The sequence below is a fragment of the Castor canadensis genome, chromosome 9, assembly GCF_047511655.1.
Source record: "Castor canadensis chromosome 9, mCasCan1.hap1v2, whole genome shotgun sequence".
NCBI classification, from domain to species: Eukaryota; Metazoa; Chordata; class Mammalia; order Rodentia; family Castoridae; genus Castor; species Castor canadensis.
In genome coordinates this window covers 22,066,487-22,086,223 of record NC_133394.1, presented here as the reverse complement: position 1 = coordinate 22,086,223, position 19,737 = coordinate 22,066,487, and the positions used below count along the sequence as shown (strand labels likewise).

The following is a 19,737-nucleotide window of genomic DNA, read 5'->3' as shown; positions in this document are numbered from 1 at the left end:
GGCAGAAAAGAGTTGCTTATCTGATAAATTTTGGAATTTGGGATTATTGTTTGGTTCAACATAAACAAGGTTTTGTCAGGGATACTAATGCATTCCTCTTCAAAGGAAAGGTGGTTTGGTTAAGTATTAGATGAAAGTGGCCTCAGATTTTACATGTATTGATCAGGATAGGACAAAGGAATAAGAAACGATGACTTTGTCCAGTCATTGAACATATTAGTCACTTGGATTTCATGATGCATGATGATCTGCCATCATATTTTTCCATGAGTGTTTTAATTGTAGAAACTATCAATATTTAATTGTAGAGAATATGAACATTTATGAGATTGTGCTGTTCAGAAAGTTTCAGATGAATTTGAATGTGAGTCTTGCACTATCTTGACTTATCTGCTCCATTCTCTGTGACAGTGAAGAAATGTAAGGGACTTCCCTCAGTAAGTTATTTGAATGAGAGTCCAGAGTCCCGTGCAGCATGGTTTTTATTTCTACCTCTCCCAACTCCTCTGACCCTATTAGAATGTGAATCTGAACATGTGTTCTTTTATAAAGAAACTAGTAAAAATGGGAATGTTCACTGATTTGACTGAACCTTGGCTAATAGAGTTTTGAAAATATGACAGAATGTTTGCCCCTGATAAAAGAATTATGAAGATTAACTTGTGATTTATGCTGTGTGTGCATGTGTGTGTGCCAGGGATTGAACCCAGGACCTTATGCATGCTAAGCATGTGCTCTCCCACTGAGCCACAGCCCTAGTCCCTGATTTATGTCTTGTACTTGAATGATGCAGGTCACAGTACATTTTGTTCCAAATCATGCAGGCATGAAAAGATGTCAGATATTCTTCTTTGTTTTATGACTCTTCAGGCTTTATCTTTTTCCTTTCTTCTCCCACCAAATTACTACAAACAGAGGTCCATGCTTGTTTTCTATTTGTATTTCAATCTGCCTTTTCCCCTCAACCTTCTAATGCCTCCATACCTAGCTTTAGAGGAGTGCTTATTAGTCAAGGTGACTCAGTCTCCTCATTTGTCAAGTCCAGTGTGAGCGCTGTTCATTAGATGATACATGTATATCTTGATGCCACACAGACTCTTACCATCTAAAACCCACTCCTCCTCGTCTTCCTCACACAGTCTTTCCTGGTCTATTCTAACCTTTTATACCATTGTTCTCAGTCTTCTCCTGGAACTATTCCTGATCGTCCATCCTTTCCCTTGTTTGTGACCCAAGTTTACACATCCTTATCTTAAAAGAAATCTTCAGCTGGGGGCCTGGGTCCAGTAGTAGAGCACCTGCATAGCAAGCACAAAAGTACAGGGCCCTGAGTTTAAACCTTAGTAACAGAAAACAAAACAAAACCAAAACCAAAAACCAACCAACCAACCAACCAACCAAAAACAAAAAAAAACTCAAACGAAAAACCTTCATAAACTCCCCTAGGATGGTCTAATTCACATCTCTGGCTTCAACCACCTATTATAAATACTCCCAAATATATTCCCAACCCTGAATTCCTGAACTAGGTGAGACTCCAATTTCCCATGATCTCTATGTTTCTAACTATGACACTCTGGGCAACTCATATCCCAACCTAAAGCCTACTTTTCCTAAAGCCCCTAAATTAGCCGCCATGCACCATACAACCAGCTACTCACACTCTGTCCAGCACCTACCTTGATCTAATATCTCTCAGATACATTTTTTTGCCTTTTGCAGAAGGCTACCTCTCAGGCTGCTCTGTCAGTTGGTTTCTGACTTGATGGCCAATGTGAAGTCCTCACAGGATATTAGAAGATAAAAGGAGAGGAAATACCAGGGTATTTCACACACACACACACACACACACACACACGCACACAACACCAGGCAGTATCTAGAATGGTTGCTGTTTTCCTGGGTGGACTTTATATAAAACACTCACCCCCTGTTTCTTACCCCCCTCAAATTCATCCATTCCTACCACCACTACCACCATCTCCACTGCCACTGACTTACATCTGATCTTCACTTATCTCATACATAATAGACTTTATGTCCTCTAATTTACATCTCTTCATCCAATTAATTCTCTGTACTGTTGCAGAATTAGTTCTCTAAAATGATAATCAGATATCACTCTCTCATTTAAACTTAGGCTGACAGCCATCTTTAAAGGAAGGTTGGTTATAAGTAGGTCCTTATGAATAGATCATCACACCTGAGAACCCATGGCTGTGGAACCTGGCAAAAACTGATTAGCACAACTTGATCTGAAGGTACCTGACCCTAACGAGTATGAGCGGCACCAATAGCTCAGGAATGACCTTGCTAGACAACTATTTACCATGACCATCAATGTTGCGTAGTGACTGAATAGAATCCTTGGCAATATTAAATAAGAGACAGAGACCCAGAAGGGTGGAACAGAAGCTAAAAGAAGAGAGGAAAGATGTATTGAAAACCAGAAGGCAGCAGAAGCACTGATACACTGAGTTTGTAGTAGTGGGTATGATACAGAGGTTAGGCAGCCAAGAACAGCCTAGAGACAGTTAAGACCACATTTTTGAACTATTAATGTTGACAGAACAACTTGTGACTTGCATCTGCATCCTGTTGGCCCACAGCCCACAAAAGAATGGAGAGTCCTGGGGGTGGGGGCAGGGGGGAGAAATGAACCAAGCCTTGTATGCACATATGAATAATAAAAGAAAAATGAAAAAAAAAAAAAAGAATGGAGAGTCCTGGCAACCATATTGACTGCTGAAGGACTTGTGGGCCAATTAACATGTGATTAGCATTGTGGTTAAGCAAAGTCTCCACCCACCCATGTGCCATGACAGTTCTGTTTGATTATCTAGGGTCAAAAACTCCCTGCTCAATGTGTGGGAGGAGTTTATGATACACAGACCTGACTGCAATAAAAGTCTGGACTCTAAAGCCCCTTGGGACAAGACCAGTGTGGTGGTGTACCTGTCATCCCATCTACTTGGGAGGTGGAAATAGTGGGATCATGATTAGAGGCCAAACTGGGTAAAGCATGAGACCCTATCTAAAAACAAAAACAAAAGCAAAAGCAAAAACTGCTTGGGGTGTGGCTCAAGGGGTAGACCTAGTAAGCATGAGGCCCTGAGTTAAAACCCTAGTACTGGGATGGGTGGGGGGAGGCTTAAAGGTTGCTGCTCCCTCTCAAGCCTGCGCACTCTCTGTTTCTTGAGAGTACACTGACTGCTCTAATAAACCTAACCTGTTCTCCCAAAATCTCCTCTGCATCTGGCCTTGAATTTTTTTCTCCAATAAGACCAAGAACCTCTGGGGCTCCTGATCGGGTAATATGTAGGAACAGTTACAAGCTCAATGGGAAGAAATTACCACTCTAGATAGAATCTGTAAAAGGACTCAGATTGTAATGGGATACCAGAGTTGTGAGTAATAGAGCGAGAAGTGTCCATTCACCTTCTGGGTGACTCCTGTACTTTCCACTTCTCCATGTAGCTTTAAATAAGTCCCTACTCAAAATACTTACATTTCTCTTCCTCCCAACCGAATTTTCCCCCTATTTTGTTATGTGTTTCACAAATTGTACATTTCTAATAGTCACATAATGCACTTGGAAAATTTGGGAAATACTTTCTCCTGACTTCAGACTTATAGTACAGAGTCCTCCACGATCTTGCCTGTCTCCAGCATCGCTGGGTCAGAGTTGTTCTTCCCCAAAGGAAGGGTGAGTTCCTTGGAACAAGATGGGCATTTTAAGATTTTCTCTTAAAATACAACATAAACACAGTGATTGTTCTTAATGACCTGTATCGACCCTACTGTAATAAGGGTTCTCACATAACTCTGTGCCTTTGTGTTTACTGAGCAGTGTGCCTAGAGAGGCCTGGAAAAAGGAGGTCTTTTTTTTACCTTTAGTACTCATATAGTTACCAGTTTTTGCCCCCAAACTAGTCCTGTTACCATCTTGGAATTGTGGAACTAAAAGCAAGATGGAACACCAATTGAGCAGTGAAGGAGAGGTTTATTCTGGACCAAGAAGAGAAAAAGTGAGAGATAAACTCACAAATCCACTTCTCAACCCTTGGGTGCCAGGAGGTTATAGATATGGGGTAAAAGAAATAAGGGAGAGGGATAGACTAGTAAAGGGAAGAAATATTCATGTATTTTCTGAAATGGGTAGAGATTCTCCCCCCGCCCCACCAAAATTTGGGCATCAGCATGGCAATTGTCAACTGTCATAATACTGGAGGATGCCATCTAGTATTCAGATGGGACTATATGAAGTTAGAGGTTGTCTGGTGGTCACTCTGGCAGCCATCTTATATCCAACTAATCTTTTTGTTGTTGTTGTTCAGAAAATGATATTTCTTTTAAGTAACTGCAAATAGGAAACCAGAGGGAGAGCCCCATGCTGGGGCAAATAATTGTTTTTCCCACCCCAACAGAGCAAGGGGAGCAGGTGGCTCCTACACCCTTCATGGTCAATATGGACCCCTCCCCTCACTCTGCAGCTGCATCCTAGGTGCAGGGCTTCATCTTCCTTGGGACTTGGGTGGTGGGTGTGGGTAGAATGGAGGCAATGAGGTCAACATTTGGTGCTGGCAGTAGCAGAAATGACAGATGTCTAAGAATGAAACATTTAACCAAAAACCCCAACTTTCCAGAAGTAGAGTATGAACAAAGAAAATAATGGAACCAGAACCTTAGTGGGTAGGGAGGAGCAGGGGGGCTGAGGTGAGCTCCTTGCTATTAGTGGCTCATTGGAGGAGGAAAACAGCCTAGAATGGAAGTGGCAAGGGTGGGTGAGTGCCCCAGCCTGACTGCATCTTCCTCACTGCAGCAGATACTAGATGGGGGTTGGGGAGGCAAGGTGGGTGGAACCTGTATCCCACAGGGGGTTGTCCAACCTAGTGCAGGGACTAGGTGAGGTGGGAAAGAGACATGACTAGATAGGGTGTAAGTCCTACCTGGTGACAGAGACAGTTTGGCTGGGGGAATCCTGGGGTCTGAGCACCTCCTTCACTGGTCACACCTGCTACTGTTAGAACAGCCCAGTGGGCATGTGAGAATGAGACAGGGATTGGGTCCCTTTTAGGACCAGGGTGCCCTACATGGGAAGCCAGAGGGAACAGAGGAGGAGAAGAGAAGGGGCCTCCAAGCCAAGAGCCCACAGAGCTATGTCTCCATCAAGGGACACAGCAGTCTGAAGCTTGGTGGGACAGTAGCTTTGTCTGGTGGGGAGGCAACTGTGTGAGCAAGGGTGGGGACACTGGAAACTGAGGCTCAGGATCACTGCTCCCCACTCACTGGTGTGCTGCAGTGTGTAGTGAGGAGGTCACGGGGGTCAAGGGAGGAGCCTCTGTGACTTGCTCCCCTCTTCCTCCTTGAGTTTCTAGATCTGTCCCTTGATCCCCTCCCTGGAGGTGAGGTTTTCTCAGTTTGGGCAGTGCCCTTGCTTTTAAGGTCTCTTAGGTGTTGACACTTAGCAGGGCTACTTTGGAGCTTCTGAGTACTGTCAAGGGCTGGTTGGACTCCCACCAGGCCTTTCTTCTCTAGGGAGCAGGTAAAGAGTGAGGGCTGGGATGCACTAGGGGGTGGCTGCAGTTGCAAGCTCAGGGCTGCTTGGATCCACCCTGCTGGGCACTGAAGACCCATCCTGCTCTGCAGTGCTGTCCCTGGTAGCAAACACCAGATGCCTTTTTGGAGCCGCACCAGTGCCAGATCTGCCCAATTAGAGGCAGATCCAGCCAGTTTTGGTGAGCCCACCTGCAGGGGAACTTCTAGCCTATAGGTGTCCTATCCTCAAACCACACTAAGTTAGGATAGAAATTCAGCTAGGTTACCTAGGCAGTATTCAGGGTAATGACATTCTTGAATGTCCCTCTCCTTCAGTGGCCCCAGCAGACAGGTAAAGTTCTGATCTTGGATCTTCTGACATCTGTTCAAGTTTATCAATGTTTAAAAATCTATTTGCTGTCTTTCTTTCTCCTAAGACTAAGCAGCTACAGGACTGAGATTCTAACCAGTTTGTCCTCATGTGGCCTTGCTTAGAATACCCAGGAGTGCAAGAAATTAATCCATCCTTTGGAGGACGGTCCAATTCCTGGGAGAATCAGGGAGCTACATGGTACAGTTGGAAAGAAATCAGGAGCCATGTTCTGGTCCTGGCTCTGAAGCCCTTCACCCCCTCCATGCCTGACTTTTTGCATCTGTAAATATGGTTGGTGTTTGAGTTTGGTCCAGTAACCTCTGTGGTTCTTCACTGTAAATGTATGTCTAGCCAGGCCCTGTAGCTTGTTCCCACTAGGACCCAGTTCCCATGCCAGCATTCAGCTTTAGGTTGCTTTGATAGCATTATAGTCTGATTAGTTGTTACTGCTTAATTTGTAGAATTGAGAAGGGATTTGTTGTTTAATATTCCTGTGTAACCAAAGTAGGCTTCAAGATGTTAGATCATATTAGTCTGAAAACAGATCCACATAAAGTTTTAATTTCAAATATGTATAGCTATTATAAAAGAAGCTTGGAGCAGTAGAATTCTTCAGTCTATTATGCTCAAAAACAGTATTTGTGAACTACTTCTATGCATTTCAAATTCAAAGGCAACAGAGAACTACATGCAGAAATGATTTTATTCAGCATGCATGAATGTCAAATGTAAAATTAGTTTAGCTGGAGGATTCTAGACTGTAAAACTCTCTGTATAGATCATATAAAACAAAGATTGACCACCATTTACCATATGCTTCTCTTCTGCCTCAGAACACTTTTGCCATTGCTGTAACTTGATGTTTCTGGAAAACATTTTTGATCTTTGACAGCAACAATATGAAATAAAAAATGAGAAAATAGGAACTATATATTGTAAAAAAAGTTTTAAACAACAAATCCATACTTACTTGTCTAGCATATTTCACAAAGCCTAGGAGAATCTAATATATACACACATCACCATGAAGTTCATTTATTTTGCAGGAATCAACTGTTTTTGCAGGAAAGAAGGGTACGTCATGAGTCAAATGACAGCATTTGGCTAAAGTCTGTTGACGCTTCCTTGACTCTTATTTGAGAGATGAGAACCTTGGCTAAATTTCTTAGTCTTTGTCCAGCCTTCCCCAAGCCTTCATCCTTCTGTCACATTTTTGGGAATTACCTTTCTGTACCCCACATCCCTGTGGCCTGTTCATATAGTCCAAACTTCTGGGTCTGCACAACAACTTGCCCTTGCACCACTTGACCATTGTTTTTCCTTTCCCGATGTCTCTACTCAGCACCCTTGCTCTGCTCTGGCCTTTGAATCACTTGCATTTGCCCAAATGCCCTTTGCAGTTTCATGCTTTCTGTAGAAGCTATGCACCTTGCATGTTGGAGGGAGGGGCAGTTTCCATGCATTTTTTCCATATGTAGATTGTCCTGCTCAAAGTTTGTCCCCTGGAAATAAACACCCATCCTTCAAGTCTTAGTACACAGTCCCTATAATTTTGGCCTCATCAGTTAAAACCAGCTCCTTCTCTTTCCATGTCTTCAATTAGATCTCTTCTGATAGTCATCGCGGAAAGTCTTAATACACTTATGTCTAATAGGACATGCACTTCAAGGAAGAGGTCCATGCCTCATGCATCTTTTCATTCCTAACACCTGCCTAGTACCTGACACTTGCATTAATTCATCTTTGCCCCCCTGGTACCTTTGGCCTTCACCTATGGCAAAGAACAAAATAAGCAATGAGAAAGTTCATCAGACACTACTTAGTTATCATTTCACAAGCTACAATAGAAATATAGAAATATAAGAGACTTGGATCATTACGATGAGCCTTGACTGATGAAGCCCACAGAAATTCATGGACTGCTTCAAGTTAGGAGACAAATGACAAATGACTGGCTCTGGGTTTCTTCCATAACCACACTCAGGAAGATTGCTTCTCTTTCTACCTTGTTAAGCAACTGATAAAACCCTCGCTTTTTCCTAAGGAAGTCCAGCAATTCTGGGGTTGTAGAACACTTAACAGATAAAAACCTTCCTTCCTGCTCCTCTTCCCTCAGGCAGTTGAAAAAAAATCAGTGTGGTAAGATCACTTTATACTACTTCTCAGCTTCACACCTGCATGGCTTCTTTCTTATTTGAAGATGTCTCTGACACTTCAGGCTCACTTACTTGCTTCTTCCTTCATATTCCCACAGCACTTATCTATACACTTGCTATTGTGACTAGTTAAAAAAATAATAATATTGATTCTAGATCATGAAATTGCAGCAGGTGAGGGCCTAGCAGGTAGTAAGCCTCCCAATGAATGATGACATTGACTCTTGCCTTAATGACATGAAGTGAATGAAGACTCATGATGTTAATTTTAATCCTAATAACCTCTTTGGCATTTAATGAGGGATCTTTATCTTTGAACACAGATTTAATTTCAAACAGTGGTATAGCCGCCTGTAATACTAAAGTCTGTAAAAAAAGGTGTAAGTTATTTATGAGGACATTATATTTTTAACATAAGAATTTATTTAAACAATTGCTACAAGGGTAAGAAGTAAAAAACCACTAATACAACACTTTTTATAGTGGTTGCTTTTATGCATAGATACTTAACATAATTTAAAGTGGTTGGAATAGGCACATAGAACATCTATACTTTTTGGTGTTGCCATTTAATGTTTTAGTTATTTAAAACATGTAAATAATTAAACACAAAGTTTAATTATTACACTCCAACTGAACTTGTAGGACAGCTAGTGACAAACCTCAGTTAAGATAAAGTCTGCAAAAATAAATAAATAAATAAATAAAATCTCTTTAATTTTTTTCCCTTTGGATCACCACTGATTGACAGTTCACAATACGGTTCATTGTTTTGGGATTAATAAAGCAATTTTTTTCAGACATTGTTTCACTATGTAGCCCAGGTTGACCTTGAAGTCACAGTTCTCCTGCCTCAGCCTCCCTAGTGCTGAGATTATAGGCACACATCACCATGCCAGGCTAATAAAGCAATACTAGTAATTGAAATGCAAATCTAGCTTGTGGCTTCATTTTTAGAATTTAGTGATTTTTTGCAAAAGTACCTGAAGGTTTGTTTTAACACTGCTACATCTCAACTCAGATATTATAGTGGTCTTAGTGAAATCAACTCACATGCCTTGCAATACTAAAATTATATCAGAGGGTAATTTCTTTTAGCCCTACCTATTTGGGTTGTATTTGTGGGATACTTCTATGGAGTGAAGTGAAATGGAGAAGACTGACCAAAAAACAAATCTGAGGGTTTAAGAAAATTATGTAGTACATTAGTAAATGTTTTCAAAGATAACCTGTCCAATGACATATATCTACAGATTTGAGAACCCAAGAAAATTGGGATTAGGTTTGCATTTATAGTCACCTCTCCAGATAAACTTTAACAACCACACCAGTATAATAAAATAATCAAGAAAGAAATGTGGAGGGGTTAAATCTAACTAAGATATATTGTGAGCATATATGTAAATATCACAAAATATCCCCCTGTACAACAATTATATGCAAATAAAAATACAGACTGTAAAAAACATGTCTTTCAATTTATGTATATGTGTCTGTGTATTTATTTGACACACACATTCACCAAATACTGGAATTATATTAGTGTTATATTCATTTACCTCTCAAAGGGTTTGAAAGTGGCCACAGAGGCACAGAAAGGGGAAAAGTAATAACTCTCAGGGTTCCTTATAAGTAAAACCAATGACATTGTTCAAATATAAATAGCTATTGGCTATAGTAGACATTTCTGCAGGATGACACAGATTTCTATACTTTACAGTCAGTTACCTTTTCATTAAACCTTAATTTTGCCAAATCATGAAAATAAAATGTTCAAGTCAATGAGAATACAATATTCTTCATTTACTTGGGATCACATATAATAAATGAAAAAAAAAAAAAAAAAGAACCAGAATGTGAATTTTGTCCAATGTTTCTTTTTAGCTAATCATCAAACATGTTTTCATATGAAGGAGGAAAATTCTTTCAGTTTTATAAACAGAATAAATGTGCAAAAAAGTTAGTGATCTCAGTTAAGAGATCTTCCAATCTTCAAATTCAGGTCTAACAGAAGAATGATTACCGGAGAAAAGCATAAGACAAATAATCTCCCACGGTCATCATTTTGATCTTGTTTTCTTGTGCTGATGAATTCTATCACAAGCTGTCATGTTTCCAAGGTTTGGATGGCAGGTTTTTTTGTTTTGTTTTGTTTTGTTTTTTTTGTAACATAACTGCCTGAGGAGATTCAGATAGCCTTTGTTCTTGGCTCACACAGCAAGCACTTTGTGTGATTCTTAATCACATTTTTATCAGAACACAGTGTTTCGGTCACTTCTCAACAATGCTTATAGTGATTTGTGCTCTATAAATATAAACTTATTTACACACAGAATACCTACACATCACCAGGGGGATGTGAGGCTAGCCAGCCATCCATAAGAAGAATGGGATGAAAATCGCAGGAAGGGTGGCGTATGACATCAGACCCATGCAGACAATGGATGCCAGTCCCAAGAGTGCAGAAGCAAGGACACTTCTCTGATCACGAATGATAATCTTCACAATCTCACAAAACTAGAAAATAAAAGTTAAGAATATTAAGAAAGGTGGCTAAACCTAAGAGAATCACACATACCAAAAAGGAAAGGAGGTCCCAGCTAATTTCTGTCTACCAGGAGAACTAGAAGTTCCTGTTATTTTATGAAAAAATAGAAGTCCAGATTCTTGAGTCTGTATCCCACAGAAGCTGGAGTGAGGCTTTAGGCACTAGATTGAGAAAAGGCAGTAGTTGCCTTTGTAAATACAGAATTTAATAGATAACTATAGAATGTAACCACATAAGAGTTGCTCAGCATTAAAGGCTAAAAACATCTGGCTACTGAATACTGATAGCATATTTTTAAATTAATATAAGAAAGGTCTCTAGTCTGGAGTAAAGAAAAAAACCCCAGAATGTAGCCTGTTGGTGAATTCAATTATTCACCATCCTTAAATTTGGTGATATCAATAATAATGTTTTTGTAAGTCTAAAAATCTAAAGGCAGAGAATCAGTCTCATTGTGTTGTTATCTCCCATTCCCTGCCCAAGTAAATTAAATTCCTAATCCATATATGACACATAATCAGCTGAAAATAAAAAAAATTAAATATGATCCCCACCCCTGAGGAAGGCATCCTTCTAATATGAGTAATTTTTTTTTCTTAGAAAAATAATTTTACAGCTAGGTGCAATAGTTTATATCTGTAATCATAGCTATTTTGGAGACAGGGATTGGGAGGATAGAAGTTCAAAGCCAGCCCCTGAAAAAAGTTCCTGAGATCCCCATCACAATCAATAAAAAGTTGGGTGGGGTAGCATGCATCTGTCATAGCAGCTCCTCAGAAAGCCTAAATAGGAGAATCCTGGTTCAAGCTGGCTGGTCTATAAACTCAAGACCCTATCTCAAAAACAATCAAAAGCAGGTGCTTATGTGGTAGAGCACCTGCTTATCAAGTGCAAAGCCCTGAGTTCAAATCCCCCAGTGCCAAACATACAAAAAATAATTTTACTTGGAAATCATTGGCCTATGTTTGAATGTCCTGATTCTACCTTATTGACTGTGTGACCTCAAGTAAGTCACTTAACCTCTCCATATTACCCTCTTCTCCTTCATAGGAATACCCAGGTAGCTGTGAGAATCAAATTAGAACTATGCAAAAAGAAAAAGAGTATTTTCCATTCTTCTACACCATATAAATGTAAGATATTGCTTAATTATCTCTACCTCACCATTTCATTGTCACTGCCAAAATTTAACAATTATCATTTTCATGAGTTTTGCTATTCATACTAAATTTAAGCTCCTTTTCTAGAACATGGCACCATGTATGATTTTAGGGTCTCCTTCAGTGGCTTATACGAGGACTGAACAGCTAGGTTTTCCAATTCTCTCTCTCTCTCTCTCTTTTTTTTTTTGCGGGGGGGGGGACAGGTCTTTTAATGGGTAGAATAAACAAGTTCAAAACAGTCATGTGCTGAATAATGATGTTTCAGACAAGGCCTGACCACACATTCAGTGGTAGTCCCTTAAGATGACAGTGCTGGAGTGGTACATGCTACAATGTTTCCACAAGGATGACAGAACCTATAGTACATTTCTCAGCATGAATTAATGTACATTTTAATGTACAATCATCACTATTTGTACTTTTATGTATTAAACATTTAAACAATCATGAAACATCTTGTTAATCATCCAATGTTAGTCTATTTATGTCACAAGTATCCAATTTGTCTCTTTCTACTAAACTGACAAGACATTGAGTAAGTACCTGGACGTATGCCAGCAGCTCACACTTGTAATCCTAGCTACGCAGGCGGCAGAGATCAGGAAGATCACAGGTCGAAGCCAGCTCAGGCAAATAGTACCTGGACTTAAGGTAGTGATAATGAAACTGAATGCAGCTATCAGAACAGTGAGAAAAGTATCTTGGTAAAGAATGGAGGACATCTACTGGAGTAAGTAAGTTGTCTTGATATGGTTATGCTCGTTTATCTTTTTCCAATAATTTTGTAATGCAGGCAAACTGATAATCACTGTGGACTCTTTCCCCCAGAGCAGGTTTCTTCAAGGAGCATCATATTTTAATGTTCCTTCCCTGTTTACTAGGCCATCAGGCCAGGAGGCATCTCAGGAGATGCTCAAGAGAATGAAATTTCCAGAAAGTGTCAAGAAGCCTGTAGACACTTTTGTGAACACTGAATCCTCTGAAAATAAAGAGGCATTTGCTTCATTTTAGCAATGAAAAAGCAGTATTACCAAAGTCCGAAGGGGGTGGGGGGGTAATAGAAAAAGCATCAGGAATAGTAATAGTTATTTATTAAAGGAATTTGTTATTTACAAAATATTGCTGTCGATTTAAAAATCCCTTAATTTTATGATTTCTAAACTTGTAAAAAAATAGCATTAGCATAAAAAAAAGCTCTAGGCTAATTGCAATTTCAAACTAACTGCAATGTTTTCCTGAGGGAGAGCATTCTTGAGAGTTTTTATAAACTGGACCTTAAGTAAGAGATGACTTTGCCATGGTCATGTTAAGATGATGATAGCTGTGAATACTATCACCTCAACAATTAGACCAGAATCCAATAATTCCTTAGGCTTCTAAAAAGTAGAATCTTTCACAATTAAATGACCTGCTTCCCTGCAGGACATGTTAAAAAAAAACAGTTTTTACATTTTTAATTTGGGATAAGGACTTTTTTCCCCTGGGAAAAAAATCTAGTCTGGTGCCAAACTGTTTGTTTAGACCATTCAAAGAGAAGACAAAAACTCAGTTTCATAAGAGGTGCTGTGCAGCAACAGTAATTAAAACACTTCTTCCCTGCTGTAAAACCTGACAAGTTTCCAAAGATGAGAAACTAGTTCTTTATGCAGATTAAATATTTTGCTACCTTTCAAAAGTGCTTATAATGTTTTTCTGTAGAAATACAGTGGTATATGTGTTCCATGAAAGGATAACTCCTAATTATCAGACAGAAAGACTGTTTTTTCCTTAGAGAAATGATTTGCTTGGTTCTTAAGTAAATCTGATGTGTTTCCTTTGTGTACTTTCAGAGCTGGTGTTTGTTAAGTGTGGGGAGGTTTCTTTCTAAACGGGCCTGGATTGGAGCTATGATTCTTGAATCATTCCACAGTGCTCTAACTGTATTTTTATTTTGCTTGAAAAGGAATTCCTAGATTGAGTCTGTTTGGGCTGCATAAAAAAATCTACAATAAGTTTCATATGCTGATATATAAAAGCATAATAGTTTCAACCTCTGCCTTGGAGATTTTTCCCATTTAGGTAAAAAAAAAATTAATCAAGATGTAGAGCAATTAAAACCTAAGATGTAGAGCATGGTTATATAGACTCAGGTTCTTTTAGTCCAAAAAAACTAAATATGAAGAATAACACTAAAGCTGATTGTGCGATTGACTAAGTTTCCATGAAGAAGAGTGAATACTTACAATATTCCTGTAACTACTCCCAGGAGGGCTGAGCGCTTGCAACTGCAAATGAAGTTGCAGGCTTAAAATGTTACTTGTCTTTCAAAGTTAAGAGGTTTCAACAGGAAATAACACATCCTCCTCCCCCTTTGAATGTGTGGCTTATTTAAGAATGTTAAATTTTACTACTGCTTTTTATCCCCCACAGTATCCATATTAGTTTCTTCACTTAAGGGCTCTTCTTGTGGATCAATTGTTTTGATCTCTGGAATTTTATAAGCAATCTAGCCTACCTTTGGGGCTAATGGGTCACTCACCTGGATGCTTAGCAAAGAGGAAGTTAGATGGGGATCAAAGCCAACACAAAGAAATCACAACGAAAAAACCTATCTGAAGCAGACACAGGAATAAGAGACCTACCAGGGATGTCCTGTTACTAGGAATTTTGACAGTTTATATTAAGCAAAGGGAATTCACCCATGAAACTTACAGAGGGAGAAAACTGCACACTTCCTTAAAGGCACACAATGTGTTGCTAATGTTATGGATCAAATAAAAAACAATGGAGCCGGGTGCCGGTGGCTCAGCCTGTAATCCTAGCTACTCAGAAGGCAGAGAGCAGGAGGATCGAAGTTCGAAGCCAGCCGGGGCAAATAGTTCGCGAGACTATATCTCAAAAACTCTATCATGAAAAATTGGACTGATGGAGTGGCTCAAGGTGAAGGCCCTGAGTTCAAGCCCCAGTACCGAAAAAATAAATAAATAAATAAAAAATAGATAAAAACAATGGACACCTGTCTTCGAATGGCAGTTCTTTGGGGAGAAGTTTTGAGCACACTGGCAGATTGCCTGTGACCATCAGTCACCTGCCCTTTGTCATTTGAACCACGTAGTACGTGGAGATTCTGCAGCAATAACTGGACAGGACTCTGGAATCACTGAAAGCATCCTGCATGGCCACGCCCTTTGGCTGAAGATTTCTAACCTGCGAGGCGCATTGTTTTTATTTACCCGGCCTCCCTTAGAAACTAGAGCTTTCCTTACATAATCTAGAACTCAAGAATGGCGTGGAAGTGGTGGGGGAGGTATCCAGGAAGATCTCTGTTCCTAGGGACAAGAAAAGGTCAGGGAGGAGAGGAGACTGCCACCGGGGTCACCTTCCCTCCGCATCCCGTCCTACCTTTTCCGCCTGGGGGCTGAGCGGGGTGCCGTATCTACAGTAGGTCACAAAGTGCTCGCAGTTGTTCCATAGTAGACTATAGGAGGTAAGGCCCAGCAGCTTCTCAGCTCTCTCGGCCACCTCCTCATTGAGCAGCGCCTTCTTCTTGAGGGACTCATCCAGATGATTGACGAGGATGTTGGCTCCATAGGCGAAGTCCTCTACTGTGTCCACGCGGACGCTGGCCACCTTGACGATGACGCCCAGGAGGAGACGCTTGTTGGAGACCACCTTCTGAGTGCGTCCCTTGTCGTTGGTCAGCACCAACAAGATGTCAGGCATTAGGTGGGCGACACGGTTGTCACCCAGGTAGATACCATAGTGAGTCAGGTGGGTCCGGGGCACCTCCAGCACGTCGCCGCGAAGGAAAGAGTTGACCTCATAAAAACTGTTCCTCCCTTTGTCTTCACCCAGAGCGCTCGAACTGAAGAGCCTTAAGTTGGAGATGAGGAGCAACTTCTCCAGCAGCAGGGACACCACCTCCAGCATCGAATTCTTCATCCTGCAGGGAAGAGCGATTTAAGAGGGTGGGGTGGGGGCAGCTGTGCCGCCACCGCCCCAGCCAGACCTGGGCAGTGCAAGGTGAGTTCGCCGGACAGCGGCGCTGCAGTGCTGCTCACCTGCGGGTCGGCGAAGCGAGGTGCGGCGGCTGCTGAGGCGGGAGGGAGAAAAAGAAGGGAGGAGGGGGAAGCCTGCAGACTGGCCCAGTCACCCCGTGTTGGGGACCAAGGAGAATGAGGAGTTAGTGACTGCGGGCCACAGAGACCCGCACTCAGACGAGCAGGCGAAGGAGCGCACCTGGGGTCAGTGCAGGGGGCGCGGGATTGCACGCGGAATACCCAATGCAGACTTCGCACCAACTTTTATAGTCGTGGAGGGGGCGGGCCGAACACGGTCACCGGTCGGAGAACGCACTGATTGGGCCCCGGCGTTCAGCTCACTCTCAGAGGGGAGGCCGCGGGAGCCTGGGCTTTTGGAAGCCAGGGTTCTGCACGGTGATGCCCCCACCCCCTAGTCGCGTGATCCGCCTTCACTGGAGACCCAAGCTCTCCGGTCTTTAAGCGGCCAGTTTAGGGGATTAGATCGAAAGCGTGGCCGCGCCAAAGGTTCTGCACCTGTCCGGACTGGAGCGCGTTCCAGGAACTCCACGATCTTTTCAGATGGAAAGTCCTCTGGGGCAAGATTTTTGAGTAGGACCACCTCCCTCTAAAGGGGTGACACCCGGAGACCTCGGCTTACTACAGAGTTTGCATTTCCTCTGCCAAGTGCGCACACAGAAAGCCCGAGGAGTCTAGCCCAAACGGACCTCTCTGCCCACCTTTAAATGCCCAGGATCCCTCGTGCTTTCTGGGGACACGCGGGGGGTGGGGATGGGGTTGCTACCCGCGCGTCCAGTCCCCCAGCGCCGTCGATCCGAACCCGAGGCCCCTCTGCGCTCCAAGGCCCCCAGTGGCCGTTGAGCGCGCGCCTTCCAACCGTCAGCATGAAAAACCCCGAGGCCCCAACGTCCGCCAGGAAAGCAGGATTCATGTCAAGTGTGTTTCCTTGGAGTCCCGGTCACACAGTACCAGCCGAAGTGTTCGCAGTTGTCTCTTAAAGCTCAGCGGCTCTACGGGGACTAAGAGAGTCGGACACGTGGACCAGGTGCGACGTTCCTGCTCGTGCGCCCGCAGCGTGACCCCGGGGCATCCGCGAGGGTGGTTCAGGGACCGCCGCGGGAGGGAGCTGCTGATGCGCCGGCGGTGCGGAGCTGGGCACACGGTGTCCAGACCTGCGCTGAGTTCCGCTCTTACGCGGAGGTAAATGATTAAATTCCGCGGAAAAAGGGCACAATGGAGACCCTCGGTTGGCTTCACAAAGGTGCTCAGTTCGGAGCTAGCTAATAGGTTTCATTAGATTCTCTGCTTGCCTAGGGGGAGGCCGTTTGCCGAAGATGACGGATGAGGGGACATTCATCTTACGTGGACTACGAAGGGGCAGTGGAGACCAGGCGGGGAGGAGGCCGGCTGCCTATTATCCCCCATACCGGTGTTTTGCTCTCACTCCGCATCTGTCCCCTGCGATCTGTCCCCAGCGCTCCACTTTTGTTCATTCACCTAAGATTGCAAATCACATTATAGTCCTAGCAAAAAAAAAAAAAAAAAAAAAAAAAGAGGGGACGAATGGAAAGAGAAAGGTGGGGAAGGCAGTGGACATGGACACTGTAAATTATTCCCCCAGGCCACCCCCCAGATTTAAAGAAAAGCGCTGGGCTAGAGTTGCCGAATCTAATCAGACACTTCTCTACAAGTACAGTGGCAAAAAAATGTGAATGTCTGATCCAGACCGTGGGCTCACGGTCACTGGGGACCCACGTCGCGCCCACAGGCGCTGGACGCGCTCCTTTGGTTCAAATTCTGGGAAAGCGCCTATGCCAGAGCCTCTGTGTCAGGGGCCAAATGGCCGGGAGATCAAAGAGGATTTGTCAATTAGCGGTTTCCGTCTCCGGTGGTCACTAAGCCGACTTTATAACACCTAGACTGTCTCGGGCCTGGAGACCAAAGCACAGAGAACAGCCTCGCGGCTCCATCGAGAACCCTTGCAGAAATCGTGTGCAGATTGTATAGCCTCATCCGCACATTCTGGGAGAGGCCTTGCTGATTTTGACGGGTTTTTTTTTGTCCCTCCCCAACCCTACCCACTATCCCCGCCACCCCCACCCTCCGCTCCCAGTGGGGTTAAATTTTTGGCTGCCTTCGTAAAGACAATCACTTAAAGAAAAGTGGTGAGAACGGTAAGAGGCAGGAATCGGTGTTGGTTTTTCAAGATCGCAGATATTCTGGCAATTTGAAAATGAAGGAGTGGACAGTGGCCATAGTTTCTTGAAGACTGTTATTTTACCTCCGATAAGTCCTAATTTTTAAGCCTCGATATTATGCCATTAAGTAAACTTTTTTTTTTTCCTCATTGGAACTGCCTTGCCTGCCGGAAATTCGGCTTTTTGAATCCCAGGCAGGCGGTGGAAGTTCTTCATTTGTCTTGTTTCTGATGTCTCCCAGGCCTCTTGCGGGAGGCAGGGGTTCGGGGTGGGGGTTGGGGTGGGGGGGTAGGGTTGGGTTTAAGCCGAGATTAGGCTGCTTTTCAACTGAAAAAAAAAATACAGCATCAATGAAGTCTTGATGACTGGACAGCTTACCATCTCCTCCTCCCTTGCCCAATGACCATTGCAACCTCACCTGCAAAAGGTATCAGCTTCTCAATGTTTTCTAAGTCGTGCATCTTTTTGCAGCTCACTAGAAGCAGACTTCATAAAAATGTGTTTATATGCTATAGCTTCACACTCTCACTAATATTTTTGCTGCATCAATTTTAGCTAAACAAAGGGAAGAGACATGATCACTGTTAAGAGGAAAAACCCAAGAGAGATCTGACCATGGCAGGTTCTCTGAAATCAGAAACAGCCATTTGTAGACAGAAACCTGTCTATCCACCCCTCTACCCTGTCTGTTACTAGAAAGATCTATCTTTCCCCAGATCCTATGAAAGGGAGCTACAGTCTGTGACCTGAAGTTTTCCGATGTACCAATGTACCGAGTCCTTAAATGCATGCAAATGGGCTGTCAAGTCTCAGTTAGTGGTGGGCTCACACCTCAGCCACCACTTCCCTCCCTGCCAGCAGGAGGAACAACAGCAACAGTGTTCCCACCTGCCAGGCAACTAGGCTAGGGCACTCCCACCAGTAGTGGGCAGGCCTGGATGGGTCTTTCCAGTGTAAATGAGGCTGAAATTTGGGGCTCTCAGAGCTATGTAACTTGGATTCTCACTTTTGAGTGCTAGGCCTCATCAAGGTTCCCAGCAAAAAGGGTACCTGTGGACAGGATTGGGAGAAGGTGCAGCGTCTGACAGAAACCCTAGAGGCCTAACAGATTCCCTTATCTGCAGGCTTCTAACTTTAGGATCCTACCTGTTCCTGAGAACTCTTTTGAGTGGAGGACAAGATCACAGCATCAGTACTAATAGTAGCTGAGGTTTATTGTGTGTTCTTATGTGCAAGGCATTTTCTCATTAAATCCTCCCAGTAAGCTAAGATGTATCCTCTACTTCACAGGGAGAAACTGAGGCCTGTTAACTGTGTGGATCAGGAATCAACCACAGGACTCATTCGTCTCACATCCTTAACCACCACAGGGGCAGGCCTAACCTTCCATCAGTCTATCCACCATCATTTCATCATTTACTGAGTGCCTGCTGTATGCCAGAACTGTGCCAGACCTGGAGGTTCAATAAAATTAACTGCAAATTTAGATTGTACATTCTTTTGTCATTCTGCCTTCATTTCTCCACTTCTGTAGTACCAGGGGTTCAATTTTTGGACATTAGCTATTTTACCAGGTAGTGAGAAGGGGTTAGTTAAGCTTCTGGTTAATTGTATGCCCTCACCAGAAAGGCCTGTACACTTGGATGGCCATTTGACATCCCTCCTTCTGTACATGAAGAGGACAGGGTCGGGTCTGTGTTTACCCAAAAGTATACAACCAGGAGCAGAACCTAAGCCCTGTG

General features: G+C 42.9%; 1 protein-coding gene and 1 long non-coding RNA gene across 3 annotated transcripts; one reads left to right on the top strand and one right to left on the bottom strand.

Annotated features, from left to right (window-relative positions):
- Positions 1–6,596: 6,596 nt before the first annotated feature.
- On the bottom strand, positions 6,597–16,022 carry Lrat (lecithin retinol acyltransferase). 2 transcript variants are annotated; one of them, XM_074041338.1, is made up of 4 exons: positions 15,819–16,022; positions 15,160–15,700; positions 12,322–12,423; positions 10,458–10,584 (listed from the first exon to the last, which is right to left on the bottom strand). In XM_074041338.1, the coding sequence occupies exons 2-3, from the start codon at positions 15,697–15,699 to the stop codon at positions 12,355–12,357; spliced, it is 609 nt and encodes a 202-aa protein (XP_073897439.1). In that variant the 5' UTR covers position 15,700; positions 15,819–16,022; the 3' UTR covers positions 10,458–10,584; positions 12,322–12,354. The 2 variants fall into 2 exon arrangements, with proteins under 2 accessions (XP_073897438.1, XP_073897439.1); XM_074041337.1 differs by lacking the exon at positions 12,322–12,423 and having other exon boundaries at positions 6,597–10,584.
- On the top strand, positions 12,348–19,461 carry LOC141410842 (uncharacterized). The gene is made up of 3 exons (XR_012435614.1): positions 12,348–12,512; positions 15,613–15,780; positions 19,286–19,461. It is a non-coding gene; the product is annotated as an uncharacterized lncRNA (long non-coding RNA).
- Positions 19,462–19,737: the final 276 nt, after the last annotated feature.